Here is a 17,195-nt window from a genome sequence, read left to right as displayed (position 1 = left end):
AGATGTAATTAGCAACTATCTTAACTCCTTTGTAGCATTTTAAACATTGTCCTCAGATTATTTGAGGGACTCAAAAAGGTAAATATGAAAAACACCTAGATGTTGAAAAATGTAGTAATATTTATGATATAACCAAAATCTTTAATAAATTATTTCAATCCTAATAATATATCTAATCAAACTGTTTCTTTTTTTTATCATGGATTATTGAAATATTGCTCATATATCTAAAGTACAACATTTCTAGTTACATTCTGTTTTCATTTTCATGGAAAACTGTTCATATTTTGACATTTGTATAGTTTTAAACCTTAGATCAGCTTTATGGATATACTCTACAGCTCCTAGAACTGCCAGGATATTTTCTGTCTACATTGCTCCAGATTTGGAGCAGTCTGTGTTTTATCTAGTAACAGAAACAACAGAACTGTCTGAACACCTAATGCTACTCAGTAACAATAAATGATGCCTTATGAAAACCTTTTGTTTTAGAAAACAAGTCTTCTTTTCTCACTCACCTCCCATAATTGCTTAAACTGGAATTGCAGGCCACTTAATAGCGTATGGCTAAGATAATCATCATCACACTGAGGGGGAAAAATGGTAAAAAAGACACTTGAAATATTCTCCACTATTTGAGAAAGGTTTCTTGTCAGTTGCTGGGCTCAGTAGAAGTATATGTTTAAACACACTACCTAGAAGAATGCTATTTTTAGTACGGTGGTACACTTCAAAGCATTTCCTGTTCAGAAAGTGTTACACCAAAAATAAAAGGAGAAAAGTAACGGCTCTTTTTGCTTCAGAACATAAAGACTCCCCCTTACCCAGAAACCACTCCATTATGGGGTTGCTTTAAAACTTCCTGTGACACAGCACACTGAAATGAATAATTTAAAAATACACCATCCCTTTGGGGGGAAAGTCAAATAAACCTGCACAGTAAGTAACACGAGCACAAAGCTAGTTTTCATATAAAGGAGGAAGAAGAGGGGGAGGAAACAACACAGGAGGATGGAAGAATTTAGAACAAGAGTCTGTGTCCTAGTCTTGTATTAAATAGTTCCAGCTTTGATCTAAATTTAGGTAGTGAGTGTTTCCTGTGAGACACTGTTTTCCAAAGCTGAAAAGTTTTTGATGCTAAAATATTTTCAGTGATTTTATAAATTGGGTAAAGTGGTTATTTATATAGGGTACTGGCTTGCAGTTAGATAAATGCTTACATTATTCTAAACTCATCACCACTTCCTTTCCTGCTCAATGCTGGATTTCTCTTGGTTATTCTAGTCAAGGTTTCACAGAGTCTTAAATAAGGTTTTGAAATGATCTTTTAAAAAGAATTATCTTCGGAGATTCAGCATTCTTACAAAACAGCTACTGCCATTTAGGATATTTTTGACATCTCCTTATTTGCCACTCAGCTAAACTTCAGTATTGCTAGCTTATGATTTTTTCGTGAGTCTTGCAACATTTGGTGTTTTTCTTACAGCCTCAGCTCTGGTAGTCATGTGACTGAGAATCTCCGCTTTCACTATTATTTTTTTAAAAAAAGAAGTGTCTAGCTCCTATGGCTGTGGAGAAGAGCTTGAAAACATGAATACTGTGGACTGAAAAACCAAAAGGCTAAAAAAAAAATTAAAAAAAAAATCCAAAATTTATTATTTTTAAAAGTCTCATGAGTTTTTGGGTCTTGGCATATTTTTGAACGCTTGGGATTGGCAATACTGAAACAAACTTCTTCACTAAAAGTTAGTATACTTACATATTTAAATTTAGTGGACGGATACATAGCACAAGTCTCTACGCAATTCCCTCTCCACAAAATATATGCATTCACCATTGAATATGAAACTGAAATTTTAATTTGTGGAAAGGACAGCAACTGGGAACCATGAAAGTAACCGACTGCCTCTTTTAAGAGCACCAGGCATAAACACTGAAATAATTCTTCTAGAGACTACCAGGTTGTATATTCTCATGCTATTGAGACTTGGAAGGCCAAACTGAGTTCTTCCTTACATCCCAGTGTAAATCTGACATAATTCCAGTGACCTCGGTGAATAACACCAGATTTCCACTGAGATAACTAAGAACAGAATTTGATTCGGTACATTTGAAATGGTTTATTGTTGTCAGTTTGGTTTTAACATTCTGTACATCCATGATTTTTCTAATCTAATGAAGTATTAAGTTCTCATTTAGAATCCAATTGCTCCCACTCTAGCTATATTTAAGGCATTACAGAATATTAGCTGTATAGAGAACTGTATTAACATCCAGGCCCGAGGATTAATCACTAAGGAAATTAGTATAATTTGGCTCAGTTTCCCTCCTGAAGGGTACAAAGGATTGAAAAATTATAGTTGCCCCTCAGGGATGGTAGCAGCTGTCAAGAGTTATCCAACCAAAAGAAATAAAGGCGGCTTAGAAAATGCTTAGTTGTATGTGCTCTGAACAGTGGGATGGTGCCCTGCTGTAATAGCATGTTTGGCTGCTGTGTTCCATGATTATTACCTTCTCTCTAGAACTGCCTGTTGGTTAGAATCTGCTGACACAGCAGATGGTGTGCAGTGGTTTAGGGCTTAGGACATGTGGTCTATCCCCCAAAATCGGGGGGAGGGGGAATAGTAGAATAGAATTCCCCACAAAAACAAGCAAACCATCAAGCAAACCCACACCTAAGAATCAAATTAAAAATGCACAATAAAAAAAGGAAAAAGACATGGGCTTGAGAGTCATGAAGGTCTACATAATTTCTTAACTGATCATGATTTACAGAGTAAGGATTGAGGCACAAAGCATTGCCAAGGGATTAATGACCAGCTGGGAGAGTTGATGGCACAGGTTGACGCTATGGATCATTAACCCCAGCTAGTCATTAATTCCCCAGGAAATGCCCTGTGACAGAGCTGTTATCGCAATAACCCATTTGAAAAATAAATAAATAAAACATATTAAAGGGGTTTACTTTTTGTGCAGTGTCATTATTTCCACGGAACAGCGAAAACAGAATGATTCTGACCGCCACTGCTGCTACCGTACAGGATATTTCTGGGAAGTGAACCATGAACAGAAACCAATCAAGTGTATCCTTCTGTTTTGTACAGACCCATCTAATTTACTCCCAGGCATTTTTATTCGGACTGAGTAGCACTCAGAAACCATGAGCAAGATCCGGCCCATTTCTGTGCTCGTGCTGTGCATACCCAGGAAGACACTTCTCAGTGCCCTGAGAAACTAAGAAAGGAACTGGTGGTTGAATTTTAGAGCTTTATGAGTTAAAAACTAATGGGGTTGAACAAGGAAAGTCCTTTTGTTTTGTGTCTCATCTACAGGTCCCATTAAGTATAAGCAACAGCAAGGCAAAGTCTGAATCAGTCCTGCAGACACATCTTTGGGAAAGCATTCATTCCAGATGTGAGAAGTATAAATAAGCATGTGCTAAGAATTAACCCAAGGTACCACGGCTTCCCCCTATTCTAAGTATAGATGAGATACCTTTTTAGTGCAGTGTCATTATTTCTGCAGAGCGCTTTAGGTATTAGACCACCTTAGCTATCAGTATGTGGTCAGTGTTTGCAAATGTTGACTTCTGAATGGTCACTCCTGTTCTCCAGCCGCATTCACACCACCGGTCTGTTCTCCCTAGAAGAATGATGATCTCAACCTACTAACCCATTTTGGTAAATACCACCATTTGGAGCCAAGACTGGAACTTGAGGAAAAAATGCTTTACCTACTAATCTACCAACACTGTCAAGAGTCACACTCTCAATGGAGCTATGGAAAGGGTGGAGAGGAAAGAAATGCTAGATTAGAACATCTGATTTACACAGAAACATCACCTTTGTAAGAATGAATTATCAAATTTATCCGAGACACTTCTTACCTGTTCATTAGGCTCAAAGTTTATCTCCTCCTTTTCTGTCTTCATAGCTATTAACTTTGTGCTACTGGAAGGGTCTGTTTTACTGTCCAACCGCTCCAGTTTTGGGGTTACGTCCGGTAAACCAATATCTTTAGTATCATCTTTATCTAGCAAGTAACGAAGTAGTGCATTTTCTTTCTTCTTGGGACTCACTGGTTCCTGTTTAACAGTCACCTCTGAACCAGGAGCTGTGCTATTGGACTCCTGGTTCAGCTCTTTGCCTGTGGCCTCTGCTGTAAGCTTGGCCAAGTCTACAGGAGAACTGCTGTCCTGCAAGAGTCTGTGCAAAATTTTATGCTTCTCCTTGAGCGAGGTTCCATGTGCTGAACCAGAACCAGATAAGCCTCCAGTGGAGTCCTTGTTAGCATCTCCCATAGAATTTGACAAGGGTGAAGGCTCCATCTGATCAGATTTGGTGGTCAGCAGCTGTAAGAGCTTTGTCTGGCTTTTGCCATCATGCAGTCTGTTCTGTCCATCAGGCCGCTCACCACTGATAACCTGGGGCACATTGTTATCATTACTGTCTTTCTGTTCTCCTGAATGGCAGCTGCTCTCTGTTTGTCCAGTTGTACCTTCTGATTGCTCCCCATAAAGTCCAAAACAGTCTTTAGAGTCCAGGCTTCCCATTTTGCTCAGCTGGGGAGGATTCATAGTAACAGGGGAATTTTGTAAATTACCCATTTTTAGGTCAGGTGAAGCCAACGATGACCCTAGAGAAACTCCATGACCCTCACTGAGGGCTTGAAGTGCATTTAGGGAACTGTTGGTGTAACTATGGCTATTTCCTGTGCTGCTGCAAACTCCCACAGGTGAATGCAAGCTTCCTGCAGGAGAAAACTGACTGGGTGGAATTCGAGGACTTCCTGCCACTCCAGGACTCACACGATGCCTTGGGGAAAGCATAGAGTTTGGCTGCCCTGGGTTCATACCAGGGCTGCTTTGTGAGGGACTATTCATTTTTAGTGCATAGTTACTACCCTGAGGAGTGGATGCTTGTATGCTTGACACATGGTTCATTCCCCCTGAACCACTAAACCTGCCTGCTGGCATGCCCATTTGTTCCTTTGGGCCATTTATGGCAAAATTTATATTGCTACTGATGGTCATATCCTGACCTGGGTTCCCACTGCACATGCCCTGATGGGCAGGGCTGCTGGAGCTAATTGCGTTCAATGTCTTCCCCATTGCTTGTCCAGTCAAATCCTGATTCATTCCACAGACATTTTGCTCTCTGTACCATGAAGGGAAAAAACAACAGTCTATTAGCTAAAACAAAAGAGATCTTACAAGTTGCGATTACAATTTAAAGTCTCTTTTAAAAATATGAGAGCAGACCTGCAATTAAAAATCAAGATATTGCTTCTGACAAAAGCCATCTGCAATTACCAGCATGGCTACACATGCACAGTTTTCAATGAACACCTACAGTACGTTTTTCAGTAGCTTATTAATACATGTGTGGTTTAAAAGAAAAAAAATTACACTTCTCTTAAATTACAAACAGTAGATAAAAGTAGATAGGTTACAATTACAATCTCTTCCCTCCATATAGAATGAGTTACCTTCCATAACTGAGGGAGGTTTCAACTTCTTAATTTTACCTCCTTAAAAAAATGTCCTATAAATACAGCTTTATAGGACAGCTGTGGCCAGATGTTCACCAGAATTTTGAACTTCTGTGAAGAAGCCCTGCTATAGGCGTGGAGCTTCTGTGGTGTTTGCCCGCTAGGCTCCCAATGAAAAGCAAGTTTAAAAAGTCACATCACTGAGCTGCCAGAAATGTCTAAGCTGCTCCAAGCATGGGAGCCAAGAAAACTACTGGAAAAAGTTCAGAATGAGAAGAGTGTGCCACCATTCTGGTTCTGGACAGATTTTTCATGTGCAAGGTGAAACTCATATCACGGAAGAGGGTAGAAAAAAGCAGCAGACAGAGAGGAAGGAAACTTGGAAAAAGCTCTTTAAAGAACATCTAAGTAAAATGTAGACTTTAATTATATTCTGTGAGAATGCAAGGTTTTTGTGCTTCTGTTGTAAAAATTAAGCTTGTTAAATCAGACATTTTTTCAAGTTTTCAGAGCTTTAAAGGGACACTGTCAGGTAGTTTAGATCAAAAATCTAGATTCGGAGGGGGAAAAAACACCAGCAAAAAACAACAACAACAACAAAAAAAACCACCTGGGTTTTCAAGAACAAATATTAATGGAAGTGTGTTCATGAACTTTTTAGTTTAACATATAAGCATTTTTGTTTGGATTTAAACATTCCTTTGCAGCATTTGCTCAGTGAAGAACTTCAGCCAAACATTCAAACCTTGCAGTGCTAGCGCATGAGAACCAGGAAGAGAAGCTGACTACAAACCAACCCTTAGCTATTTTTATTAGCTAAGTGGAAGTAAACAACATAAATAGTAAAAATTGAAAGTATATTTAAAATCCATCTTGCTCTACCAAAATGTATAATTTTTGACCTGACAATTCTTCCTTAATTTACAACTTTGGCAGACACTCATGAAATACTAATCCAAACAAAACACGTTTCAAGTTGTTAAATAGCAGCTTTCAGTGAGGTGAGTGCAATTCCAAAATCCATAATTGCCGTAAAATTGTTTCAGTTTGAATTAGATTTATAGGTGTATTCTTCTCCCTAAACACGTAGAAACGTAGATATGCAGTGAAACAGCATAGTAATGAAAAACCCTGAGTAAAGGTTGTACATGGAATATGACACAATATACAAGTACCTTTAATGACCTAATTCATAATTTATTTTTGAAGTGATAGGGTCAGTGATTATTTACTCTTGAATTCAATACTGTTGACTTGTCTCTCACTTTTTGGAGGCAATGCTCTCGAACTAGGGTGCCATATATTAATGTATTTTGCATCAGAGCGTACGGTTGTGAAATCATTACTCCAAGCACTAACATGATCAGGTGATTTGATTGCCAGTCTTGCAAAGTGACATATTTTGTGCACCCAAAGCATGCTCTAATAGTCACACGGCAGTCTTTCACACACAGCTATGCCCAGGACCATGACACACCCAGAACTATAGGAATTTACCTCTGGTGTTTTTAACAGGTAGTCGTGTCATGGCAAAGCAAGGCAAGCCAAATTTCTGGTTTCTATCACACAAAATGCACAGGGAACTAAAATACTAAAATTAAAAGCATGAGCTCAAGATAGATTTTGTGATATTTAACAAGAGTCCTAGAGGCGAAAATCCAGCATGCTATTTGCCTAGCCATTGAGCACAGTCTGTTACTGCTGTAAGAGCTGATCTAAACAACTTTTATTTTGCTTTAATGGTACCGGTGGTAGACCAGCTGAAATGTCAATCAGTCTAAACAATCTGTACAATACAGTACAATTCTGTATCCTCACTATGTCTATGCCCAGGGTGGGGAAGTAAGGAAAAAGGCTTATTAAAAATAACAAATATTACCTGTGAAGCATATGCAAGGATATTACAAGCTGAGGTTCACTAGTAGTCTGAGAACGGATGAGCTTGCTCTTCGTTTGGGCAGCAACTATAGTGCCATCAGACAAGGAAAATCGATAGACAGAACTGAATGCTAGTCCCTGCCTCAGCACTGTAAATAAGCAAACACCATAATTAATGAGGAACCATAATATAAGTAGATTACACACATAAAACCTAAATCCATCAGTAATGGCTGCTTGGGTGCATTCTTATGGCGCAACAGGAGTTGTGTGATTCACTTTACACAAGAAGTAAGGGCTGTTAAAGAAAACACGATGTTTTGAAGATTTTAAACACTGAGGTGCATGATGTAAAGTATATACAGTAAAGGAACGAGCATGTGCTGTAGAGCGATCACATCAAGAGGGCAGTTGAAATAACAAATCTGCAATATACCTGAGAGAGAGAATCCACAAAAGCAATAAAATTAGAACTTGGGAACACAATGCATTTCAGTGGAGGAGAGGCCCAGAAGCCAATTCCTCCTTTGAGTTAGCAGATATGCAATATCTTTTCTTTAAATATTTATCTAATTCCTTTTGCTGCTCTTAGAATTTTTCCCCCATGCATATCACCTATTCCCCATGAAGACATCTTATGTAAATGTCATTGCTGTCTAGCCCTTTAGTTATCATAAGTCCACCTTTTTTTTTGTTCCTTGTTCCAATAGTCTGTAACAGCTATCCTCTCTGTTCCCTTAAAAAAATGCAAAAGCATCTCTAAAAGGGACACTTATCTGGATGTGGAAAAATTGGAAAGAGTCCAGCGGAGGGCAACAAAATTATTAGGGGACTGGAACACATGACTTATGAGGAGAGGCTGAGGGAACTGGGATTGTTTAGTCTGTGGAAGAGAAGAATAAGGGGGGATTTCATAGCTGCTTTCAACTACCTGAAAGGGGGTTCCAAAGAGGATGGATCTAGACTGTTCTCAGTGGTAGCAGATGACAGAACAAGGAGTAATGGTCTCAAGTTGCAGTGGGGGAGGTTTAGGTTGGATATTAGGAAAAACTTTTTCACTAGGAGGGTGGTGAAACACTGGAATGCGTTACCTAGGGAGGTGGTGGAATCTCCTTCCTTAGAAGTTTTTAAGGTCAGGCTTGACAAAGCCCTGGCTGGGATGATTTAGTTGGGGATTGGTCCTGCTTTGAGCAGGGGGTTGGACTAGATGACCTCCTGAGGTCCCTTCCAACCCTGATATTCTATGATAAAAAAGCAAATATTAAAAAACCCCAAAAACACATGATGAAACTTCTTATACAAGTTATTAAAATGCTTATTAAAATTAGAGAGGCGTCTAAGACACACTTTCCCAGTGTTGGGGTTGTTTGGATTCAGGATTTTGGTTTGATCTATTACATAGAGGTATGCCAGGGCTCTTACGTTTGGATCTAGATCCGAATGTCACCAAATTCAGCTTTGTGGCTCCCAGTCTCTACTTGTGACCCATCTCTAATTAAAATTGAAATATTTTTTAAAAAAGCAAAATCTAAGCATTGATGCAGTTCACTTACATTTTTGCCCTCATATAGTGTAACTAGATCAACCACTCTCAATTTCTGATTTTCATGCACAATCTCAAAGCTGTTATGCTTCAGTAGCAAATGTTATCGGGAATGTTTAAATGCCTTCCCCTAACTGATTATTTCCCCAGGAATTAAAAAAAAAAAAAAAAAAAAAAGTTTCTGTATCAGGTACCATCAAACATATTAGCTAAACAGCAACTAGACTAGATTTTGGAACTAAATCCTGACAGCGTCTCTTTAATTTCCCCTCTCTCTCTCTCTCTCTCTCTCTCTCACACACACACACACACACGTTTTCTGTGTATTTTTATTATTATTAATAGTATCTTCCAATCCCTGAATTGCTGTTTTCTTTTTGCGTGCTTTTTAATTTTCCCTGTCATAAAAAAATGATTAGCACCAAGCACAGTTTTCCAAGTGTGGCTTTATTACTCCCTTATACCGTGCTAGAAGAGTTTCTTCACACTTGTAATACTGGTATGATTGGTTTCCTTCCCTGCCCCCACACTGTTCTTACATAGTGTGCTGCAAGGTTTGAAAGGATTATTTTGGCAGTGAGAAAACAGGAAACACAAGTTAGACAACCAGAAGAGCTTTGGCAGAGTAAAAATGTAAAGAAAAACAAAAACCAACAACTATGAAACAATGCAAAGCAGAATTTCACTGCAAGGTATGTCATTGTTTAAATTTAACCTTTGGACACCACAAAGTTCAGTGCTCTCAGCCTTAGCAGCACAGGCACACACCACATCAGGAAATTCCAACACTTCATGCCAGCAGGATAGATGTGAAATCGCTACTTAAATCATTTTTTGAACTAATGCTTTAAGCAAACAAGAATGTTTCCGTAGTCTTCTTCCGGAAATGCCTTGTTTCTCACTTCAGCCAATAAAAAGAGAGCGCATTTCAACCAAACCAGCCACACTTTGCATTTGTCACTGAGAATCAGTTTGAAAGACTTTCATTTTTGATTCTATATCCACAGTTCCTGTTTTCTGACAATGACCCAAAGTTGTATCTGGTCTGAGCGTTCTCCAGATATGCCCTCTTTTGTTCCGTCCCCAAACTTCGGCAAAGCTGTGACTCTATAGATTTCATCAGGTCACAGCTTTGTGAAACAACATGCCTGTTGTCTATGTGGCCATGCAGACTGTTATATAAGTATAGGCTATGTTTAAATCTTGTTCAACAAATTTGAAGCCAGATTCTGATGACCTTACATGTGGGAGTACTTTGCTCCACAATCAGCTAGTCAGCATAAGTAATCAGTATTTAGCTCACGGTTAGAGCTAGTATAGATGATGTCTGAATAAAAAAATTAAATCACCTCACCCTAACACACACCATGGGAGACCTTCCATTACCTTCCACTATCCTGCACCCTACCTCCCTTGTTATCTATGTTCTTGACTGCTAGGGCAGTGTTCTAGAATACCTACCAGCTGGTGGTCTGCCTTCAATGTAGTACAACATGCTACAGCTTACACTAGCCATCAGTGCTGCAGCTTCAACAGATCACAGCGAAGTTTTCTTGTAGTGAATTTTGATAGTGAATATCCATTTTTTGTAGAGAAGTAGAATTAGAGCCTTGAATGATCTCGGTGCACTGTAACGTGTACGTTGATAGTATGGTGAAATATTGTGTAATGAAAGTTTTCGGTAACCCTCTCTAAGACAGCTGCAATGATTTGAACATTTAAGCACAGATGGCTGATGAGTTACAAGCATATCACAAAGCACCCCTTTAATGTGTCAGAGTACTAACAAGAATGGTAAGGTTGAGACAGAAAAGTGGTGCAAGATCTCCCCAGAGATAAGTTTTCTTTACTGTTCATTGGAGATATTGGTTTAGAGGGAGGCTCTCAACATCCCTTAATCGTCCCATGTGGATGTAATGTAAAGAGAGCATGACCAATCCCCAAAGCAACAAACACACAGTTTAAATACAGAAAACACTGAAATATAAACCTAACCTTCCTGATGATGCCTCTTGGCAAAAGATATCTCTCCCTCATGCTGTGCATGGAATCTTTGAATGCATCTTCTCACCAAATCCTCCCAGCCAGGTTTCATGGCTGCTCGCATGGTGCTAGTGTCTAGTGAAGTTATCTTGCCTGGGTTAAATAAAACAGTTGTTAGTGATTCTCTTAAAAAACACAAACCAAAAATCCCCAACTTCCCAAAACTCTGTTTTCACAATACCTTGCAGATCCTGGCGAGTAGAAAAGCTCTCTGATGAGGGAGGAACTGGCCTTTCCTTCATTGGAATTCTTCTTGCCACACAAATCAAGCAAGACTGCAAATCTTAAATGAAACAATATTACATCAGTATTTTCTTAAGCAGGGAAACCAATGCAGGGAAAGATTTTTTTTTTTTAAAAGAAATATAAGTCTTTCGTTACATTTTTGGGTTAAACCTAATACGTTTAGTACTCATGAAAGCAAGAGATGGATAGCATTGCTATGGTCTATGTTGTCCTCGCCTACACTGAAAGTCACAGACTGGGAGGGTTTTCTGCAAGAAAATCTCTGTGAGGATTCCTTTGTGGATATTACCCTATATCAGCCATAACATTACATTCAGGTAGATTCCTCTCTTACATTTTCTTAGTCTTGAGAAGAGCCTATGTTCATAACTGATAGCACATGCAATAAACTGTTACATTTATTTGCATGTGTATGTTTTTAGCTGTAGCTGCACAGGTTAGAAAATATTTAACAGAAAACAACATGTTGCACGTATAGAGAACACAATTCTTGAACATTTATATAACTTTGCAATTTCCAAACCACATTCCTTCAAACATGTCTAGAGTACTTGTGCTTCTTGAGGAGAAAATTTCACAATTAGCCACTCTGAGTACTCAATATGCATCTGAAAATTTTTTTACTGATGGAGTAAATAATGAAGGAAATGCTGAACCACAATAGTCTTCACATTCTGATAACTCAAAAATTGCCTAACAAAATTTTGCTGTCAATGGGCCAAATTCCTCTTACAATTACACTGATGTAAGTCCAGTGCATGAAATACGTGAGGTTACTCCAAATTTATATTGGTATGTCTGAACAAATTGTGTGCAGGCCAGCCTATGTAATGCAAATTAAGAGGAAAGTTACACAGTTTAAAGGAAAAGGGAAAGCTTGCATATCTTCTGTTCCCTGCTTTGGAGAAACCACTTTATCTTGATTTCACCGCAGTTACTGATCTATAATTTTTGGGGTAAGCCTGGAAGGAGAAGGTCAAGACACCATTAAAATAAGCAAAATAAAAGTATGCACCATTTACCTTCACCATCTTCCTTGATGGACTTTGGTTGAGAAACAGCAAAGCACTGCATAGTTTCATACTTCTGATGTGCTTCCTGGTTATCAGGGCCTTCTTCAGCATCAGTTAAAGGTTTTACCAGCATCCGACAATTAAATGTATGGCTGTTGCGCCTAGGGGCTTCACCAGACCAAGGTCCCCCATTCACTAAGCAAAGCAAAGTTCATATAATAAGATTAGTCTCAGAAGTAGTCATTCCTACCAGCATCCAAAGTTCACATGTAAAAAGAGAATTAATTATGGTGCTTTATAAACTGGGGGAAACACTCATTTAATAAACAATACAATTTTGATATTAGAGTCCTATCCAGCTGGTGCAAAGTAATTTCATCCTCGTCACTTAAATGGATCACAGTCCCTAGTTTGTTCAGCCACCTTGTCTTTCCTTAGTTAAGCAGCTTAAAAATAGAACAAACAGAAAGGCAGTACAAAGTTCTAAATACCTACACCCAAAAAAGAGATGGAGCACCCTGATCAACTGTCTAACACTGCCATCAGTACTGGACAGATTATGTTAACTCTATCTTCCAACAGCCTGGAAGAAAGTGTGTGCAGTAAAGTAATGTGTTTGCCAATACAAATCTGGGAGTGCGTTGGTTAATACAAAAGAGAAGGGCAAGATCATTCAAAATGTATTGCACAGAGTAGGAACATTGGCAGATAAAGAGTTAACATGCAGTGTACATAAACGTGAGGCAAGGAGGCTAGAGACAAATTAAAATAAGTACCCTCAGCTACGATGTAGAACACCGTAGGAGGATGACCTGGGTCCAATAGTGGATAAAACTAAAACCTTTTCCAGAGTGCTTAAGAGAAGTAAAAAAGGAAACAAAATCCTTGGATGCATAAATATAGGTACTGAACAAAAGTCAGAGCAAATTATTCTAACAGTGCATAAGGTACTAAGGAGGCCATATTTAGAATACCATGCACAGTCCTGCTCAGCTATTTGTAAAAAGTAATAAATAAATGGAAAATGTACAGGAGAGGCTGATAAGAACAATTCAGTGACTTACATTTCTTAGCCATTCAAAAATGCTTCATAATTTTCTATTCTTTAATATTTATTTTTTAAAAGAAGTTATGACGATCTCACTGACATATAACAATGTTTCAATGAACAAAAATGACATATTACTGTTCAAACTATTGTGAACAAATGTACATGCAAGAAAGGTAGTACCAAAAAAGGTAAGATATAAGAAATAAGCAGAAATAAAGTATAAATGAACATAGCAATACAAACAGTTCTTAAAAAGAAACGGGATAAACATTTGGGAAAATAAAAATAAGAATGAAATAAAACATCTAACGACAAGGCAGTTTCTGTCCTTATATTGTAAAATGTCCTCTCTTCCTTGTAGTTATGAATCATTTCTTAGAATAACCAGTTTACATGTGGGAAGTGGGGGAAAACTCACACAGATAATGTTATCTGTGTTTGTAAGGATTCACTATAAAGACCTTGCAGCAATGTCAGTCATACATCTGCCAGTTACTATGAGCAGGTTTGAAGAAAAACTGAAACCCAAAAGAAGAGACAAAAGGAGGCTGATTTTGAGAAATAATCATTTGTTACATAGCCTTTAGGCATAAACACAATAAACACAGTACATCTGACATGGACTTTAACTTAAGTAACTGAATGCTATTAAGTGAAGCAATGAAAACATTGACTTAAGAAACCAAAGATAAATATAAATGAGCAATGGCAAATTTTTGTGGGAAATGAATATACCTAAAGATTTTGGCAGCAGGTTTCTGACAAATTCATTGTGGTCCCCTACATGCAGGATGCTGTATACACTTGTGTTCATCAGCTCTTCTTGGTTGTACCTTAGGTATTGTGTCACATTCTCAGAAACAAACACAATGTTACCTTCCAGGTTCACTACAAAGAAGAACCCATCTAGGGCCTAGAAGAAAAACATGAAGAGAAAAGCCATAATCTGATTAACAAAAGATATAAGGAAACAATAACCTCTTTTAGAGGACAGATGTCTCTTCTCCCCCTCCCTTCTCCCCCAGCTAGCTTGTACTGAATGATGAGAAGAATATGAAGTTCCATGTAGTGGATCAAATTTTACTCAAGATATAATACTAACAAACTGAAAAGGGTTGAAAGATGTAGATTTCATATCAACAGTGTTGTGAAACCAGTACATAAAGGCAGAAAGAAAAAAAATGTATTTTTGAAAGTCTACTGTGACAGCCAAGTTACTGGACTTTTTAAAAACTATTTGCTGACTTCCTTTTAAAATGTATGCTGAATATTATATTTTTGTTTCTCCCCTAACCAGGAGAAAACAAAAGTTCAGTCTCAGTAAGAAGTTCTCATGCAAAGATAAAAGCATTAGTTTGTTGCCTAGCAATGACTGTTCTTATGATGCAAGCATGATTGTGCATAAATGCCTAGGAATAACTCAGAGCCTTCCTCTCTGTTTAATTTTATGACATGTACACAGACCGGGAACAAAGATTTAAATTCAAACCATGAAATCCATTGGATTCAAGCATTCAATTGCCAGCTCAGCCCACATGAACCTTCTGCCACTTTGCCTGATATACTGACTCTTCAGAAGGCTGCTCTGAAAAAACTTCCATTTTGATTTGGAAATGCAAGAAGGTAATTTTGTACCTATAATCAGAGGAACAAACCACTGACAGGACAACAGGGTTACCCATGATTTTTTAGAAATAAAAGTTAGTGGATCCACACTACTGATAAGCCTAAATACAGCACAAGGAGGAGTTGTCACAGCACTGTACATTGGCAAGTGATAGAATGGCTAAATCTTCTATAATACACAACCTGTAATATCTTTAATATGCTGTCGTATCATACCTAGGTTGTCGATGTGTATTACAAATACAACACAGCACTGAGCGGTTAGCAGGTCCATATTTTAAAAATATATGTAAAAAATCTGGCCATGGACCCTATTGCATATCAAAAGGAAATCGCTTGTTTTATTATTTATATTACAGTAGTGCCCACAATATGCTTGATGTTGCACAGATATACCGTATACAAAGACACAATTCAGGCCCCAAAGAGCATACAATATAAAAACACAGAAAAAAACCCCCAGAAGATGGGCAAAAGAAGGCAAAACATACAAACAGAGCATTCAAGATAATGACTGGCAAATGTCTTGTTTATTCCCTTTTTAAATTATATATAATAAAAGTAAGATATATACATATATACACACATTTATCATCTCACTGCTTTTGAACGTAGAAATTTTAGGTGCTTGTTTGTTCTGTCAATTGTCAGAATTTTTAATCCTTATGCTTTGTTTGTTTTTGCATTGTGTACACTGCCTTTTCTGTTTCTAATTATTTTAACCCTTGCCTATTTGTGAAGGCTTGCCTCTTTTCTATATATTTTCATAACAGTTGCATAGTTATTTATTTGTAAACTATACCTTTTAAAAAGTTTTAATTTATTTAGGCCCCAATTCTAATGGCAAATCTCCTATTGACATCTCTGGTGCAGATCAATGTCTTTTTGTATCTATGCACGATGGGGAGACTTTCAAAGACACAAATTGCAGGTAGATGTCTAATAGGGTCTTTAGCATCTCACCCCTCAACTTATATGGTCCACAACCTAAAGCCTCCTATTATAGCAACCTCCTTGGTGGGGGAGCACTCCAGGCAACTTCTTCACTGCTATTTCTTGAGCTGACTAGAGGGATCGGTAAGTAGTAGCATGAGTCTATGTAGTGATTATGGCTTATCTATAGCATTCTCATCTCCTAATGTTCAGAAGCAAAAGGCAAAATCAGTTTACTTTTAGGGTAACTGCTAGACTGTCAAACCAGCTTATGGCAACAAATTATTTAAAACTTATAGAGGTTTCTACTTTGTAATGCTGATTTCTTATCTCTTCCCCAGATATACTGCACCATGACAGACTGTTGGAACAATAATGTAATCTTGCACCCCTCCCTTCAGGGCTCTTGCTCTGACAGGGACAACGAGGTTGGCAGAGAGAATAAGAGAACAGAAATTCTTTTAGAGGACATATTAGAAAAGAAAACAAAGTTTTGTTCTTTGGGTTGCTGCGGACTATTGTCTTACTCTCTTTTGCGCACACACTCCCCTGCCTTAAACAGGAAATTTGTGAAAATCCCATCAGAACTAGCAAATGATGATGAATTCTATTTACTTTCTTCAACAGGAAACACTTGCAAGTATGAAGACACCCCTCCAATTAAATTGTTTAATAGAAAAGAGAATTACATTTCTAAATCAGATAACTAGTATGCAGTCAGTTGGCTTTGCCATTATTTTCCTTACTTCATAAAGAGAAAAAAGTGGACTCATCAAGCCTATGAGACTTTTAAAGAGATGAAAACACTTAATTGCATTTCCTTACAAAGATAAAGATACACAGAATACATTTGTGGTCTTTTCACAGAGAATGCACAATAACTTTGCGACCTTTTAAGTATCTGTTGTGCAAAGGCTTGAGTTTATTAATATCATTTGTTAATTTTTTACTGTCAATGCAGAACGGTTTCATGGTAGAGGAGAAAAATAAATTAAATCCTAACAAAGTAACACGAGGATATAACCTGTGATTTTAAATACCCTGCGTGCTGCAATAGCTAAGCACAATAGGGATAATTTTTTAGCCTTAAATTTCGTGTGTGTGATTAAATCAGATCTTTATGATCAATTAACATTTACATGAAGACTGGAATTACTACACTGCCATGTATGAGCTCTGAGGTTTAACTTTGCTTGTTAGCAAAAACAGCAACATTCAGTTCAGTGAGCAAGTGTAATAAATATTAATTCAAGTTTTCATCTTATGAGCGTACTGCACTAGTTATTCAGGGGACAACTTCTTCAGTCTGTCTAATCTGTCTAACCTATCTAGTGCTCTGCCTGATAGTTGAGAATTTTTCAGTTCCGTAATT

At 37.8% G+C, this 17,195-nt stretch overlaps 1 protein-coding gene across 8 annotated transcripts in view; it reads right to left on the bottom strand.

Moving 5' to 3' along the window:
* The window catches only part of NCOA2 (nuclear receptor coactivator 2), a 256,975-nt gene that overhangs the window by 42,027 nt on the left and 197,753 nt on the right, over positions 1–17,195 (bottom strand). For all 8 annotated transcript variants that reach the window (XM_075125137.1, XM_048840914.2, XM_048840912.2 and 5 more), the window contains 6 exons: positions 14,000–14,177; positions 12,223–12,408; positions 11,136–11,237; positions 10,907–11,047; positions 7,370–7,517; positions 3,887–5,156 (listed from right to left, as the gene is read on the bottom strand). In XM_075125137.1, the coding sequence (XP_074981238.1) occupies positions 3,887–5,156; positions 7,370–7,517; positions 10,907–11,047; positions 11,136–11,237; positions 12,223–12,408; positions 14,000–14,177 (2,025 nt within the window). The remainder of the gene's footprint in view (positions 1–3,886; positions 5,157–7,369; positions 7,518–10,906; positions 11,048–11,135; positions 11,238–12,222; positions 12,409–13,999; positions 14,178–17,195) is intronic.

The sequence above is a fragment of the Caretta caretta genome, chromosome 2 (genome assembly GCF_965140235.1).
Source record: "Caretta caretta isolate rCarCar2 chromosome 2, rCarCar1.hap1, whole genome shotgun sequence".
Classification (NCBI taxonomy): Eukaryota; Metazoa; Chordata; order Testudines; family Cheloniidae; genus Caretta; species Caretta caretta.
Note: the sequence above shows the minus strand (reverse complement) of the source record. Positions and strands in the feature narration are given on the sequence as shown.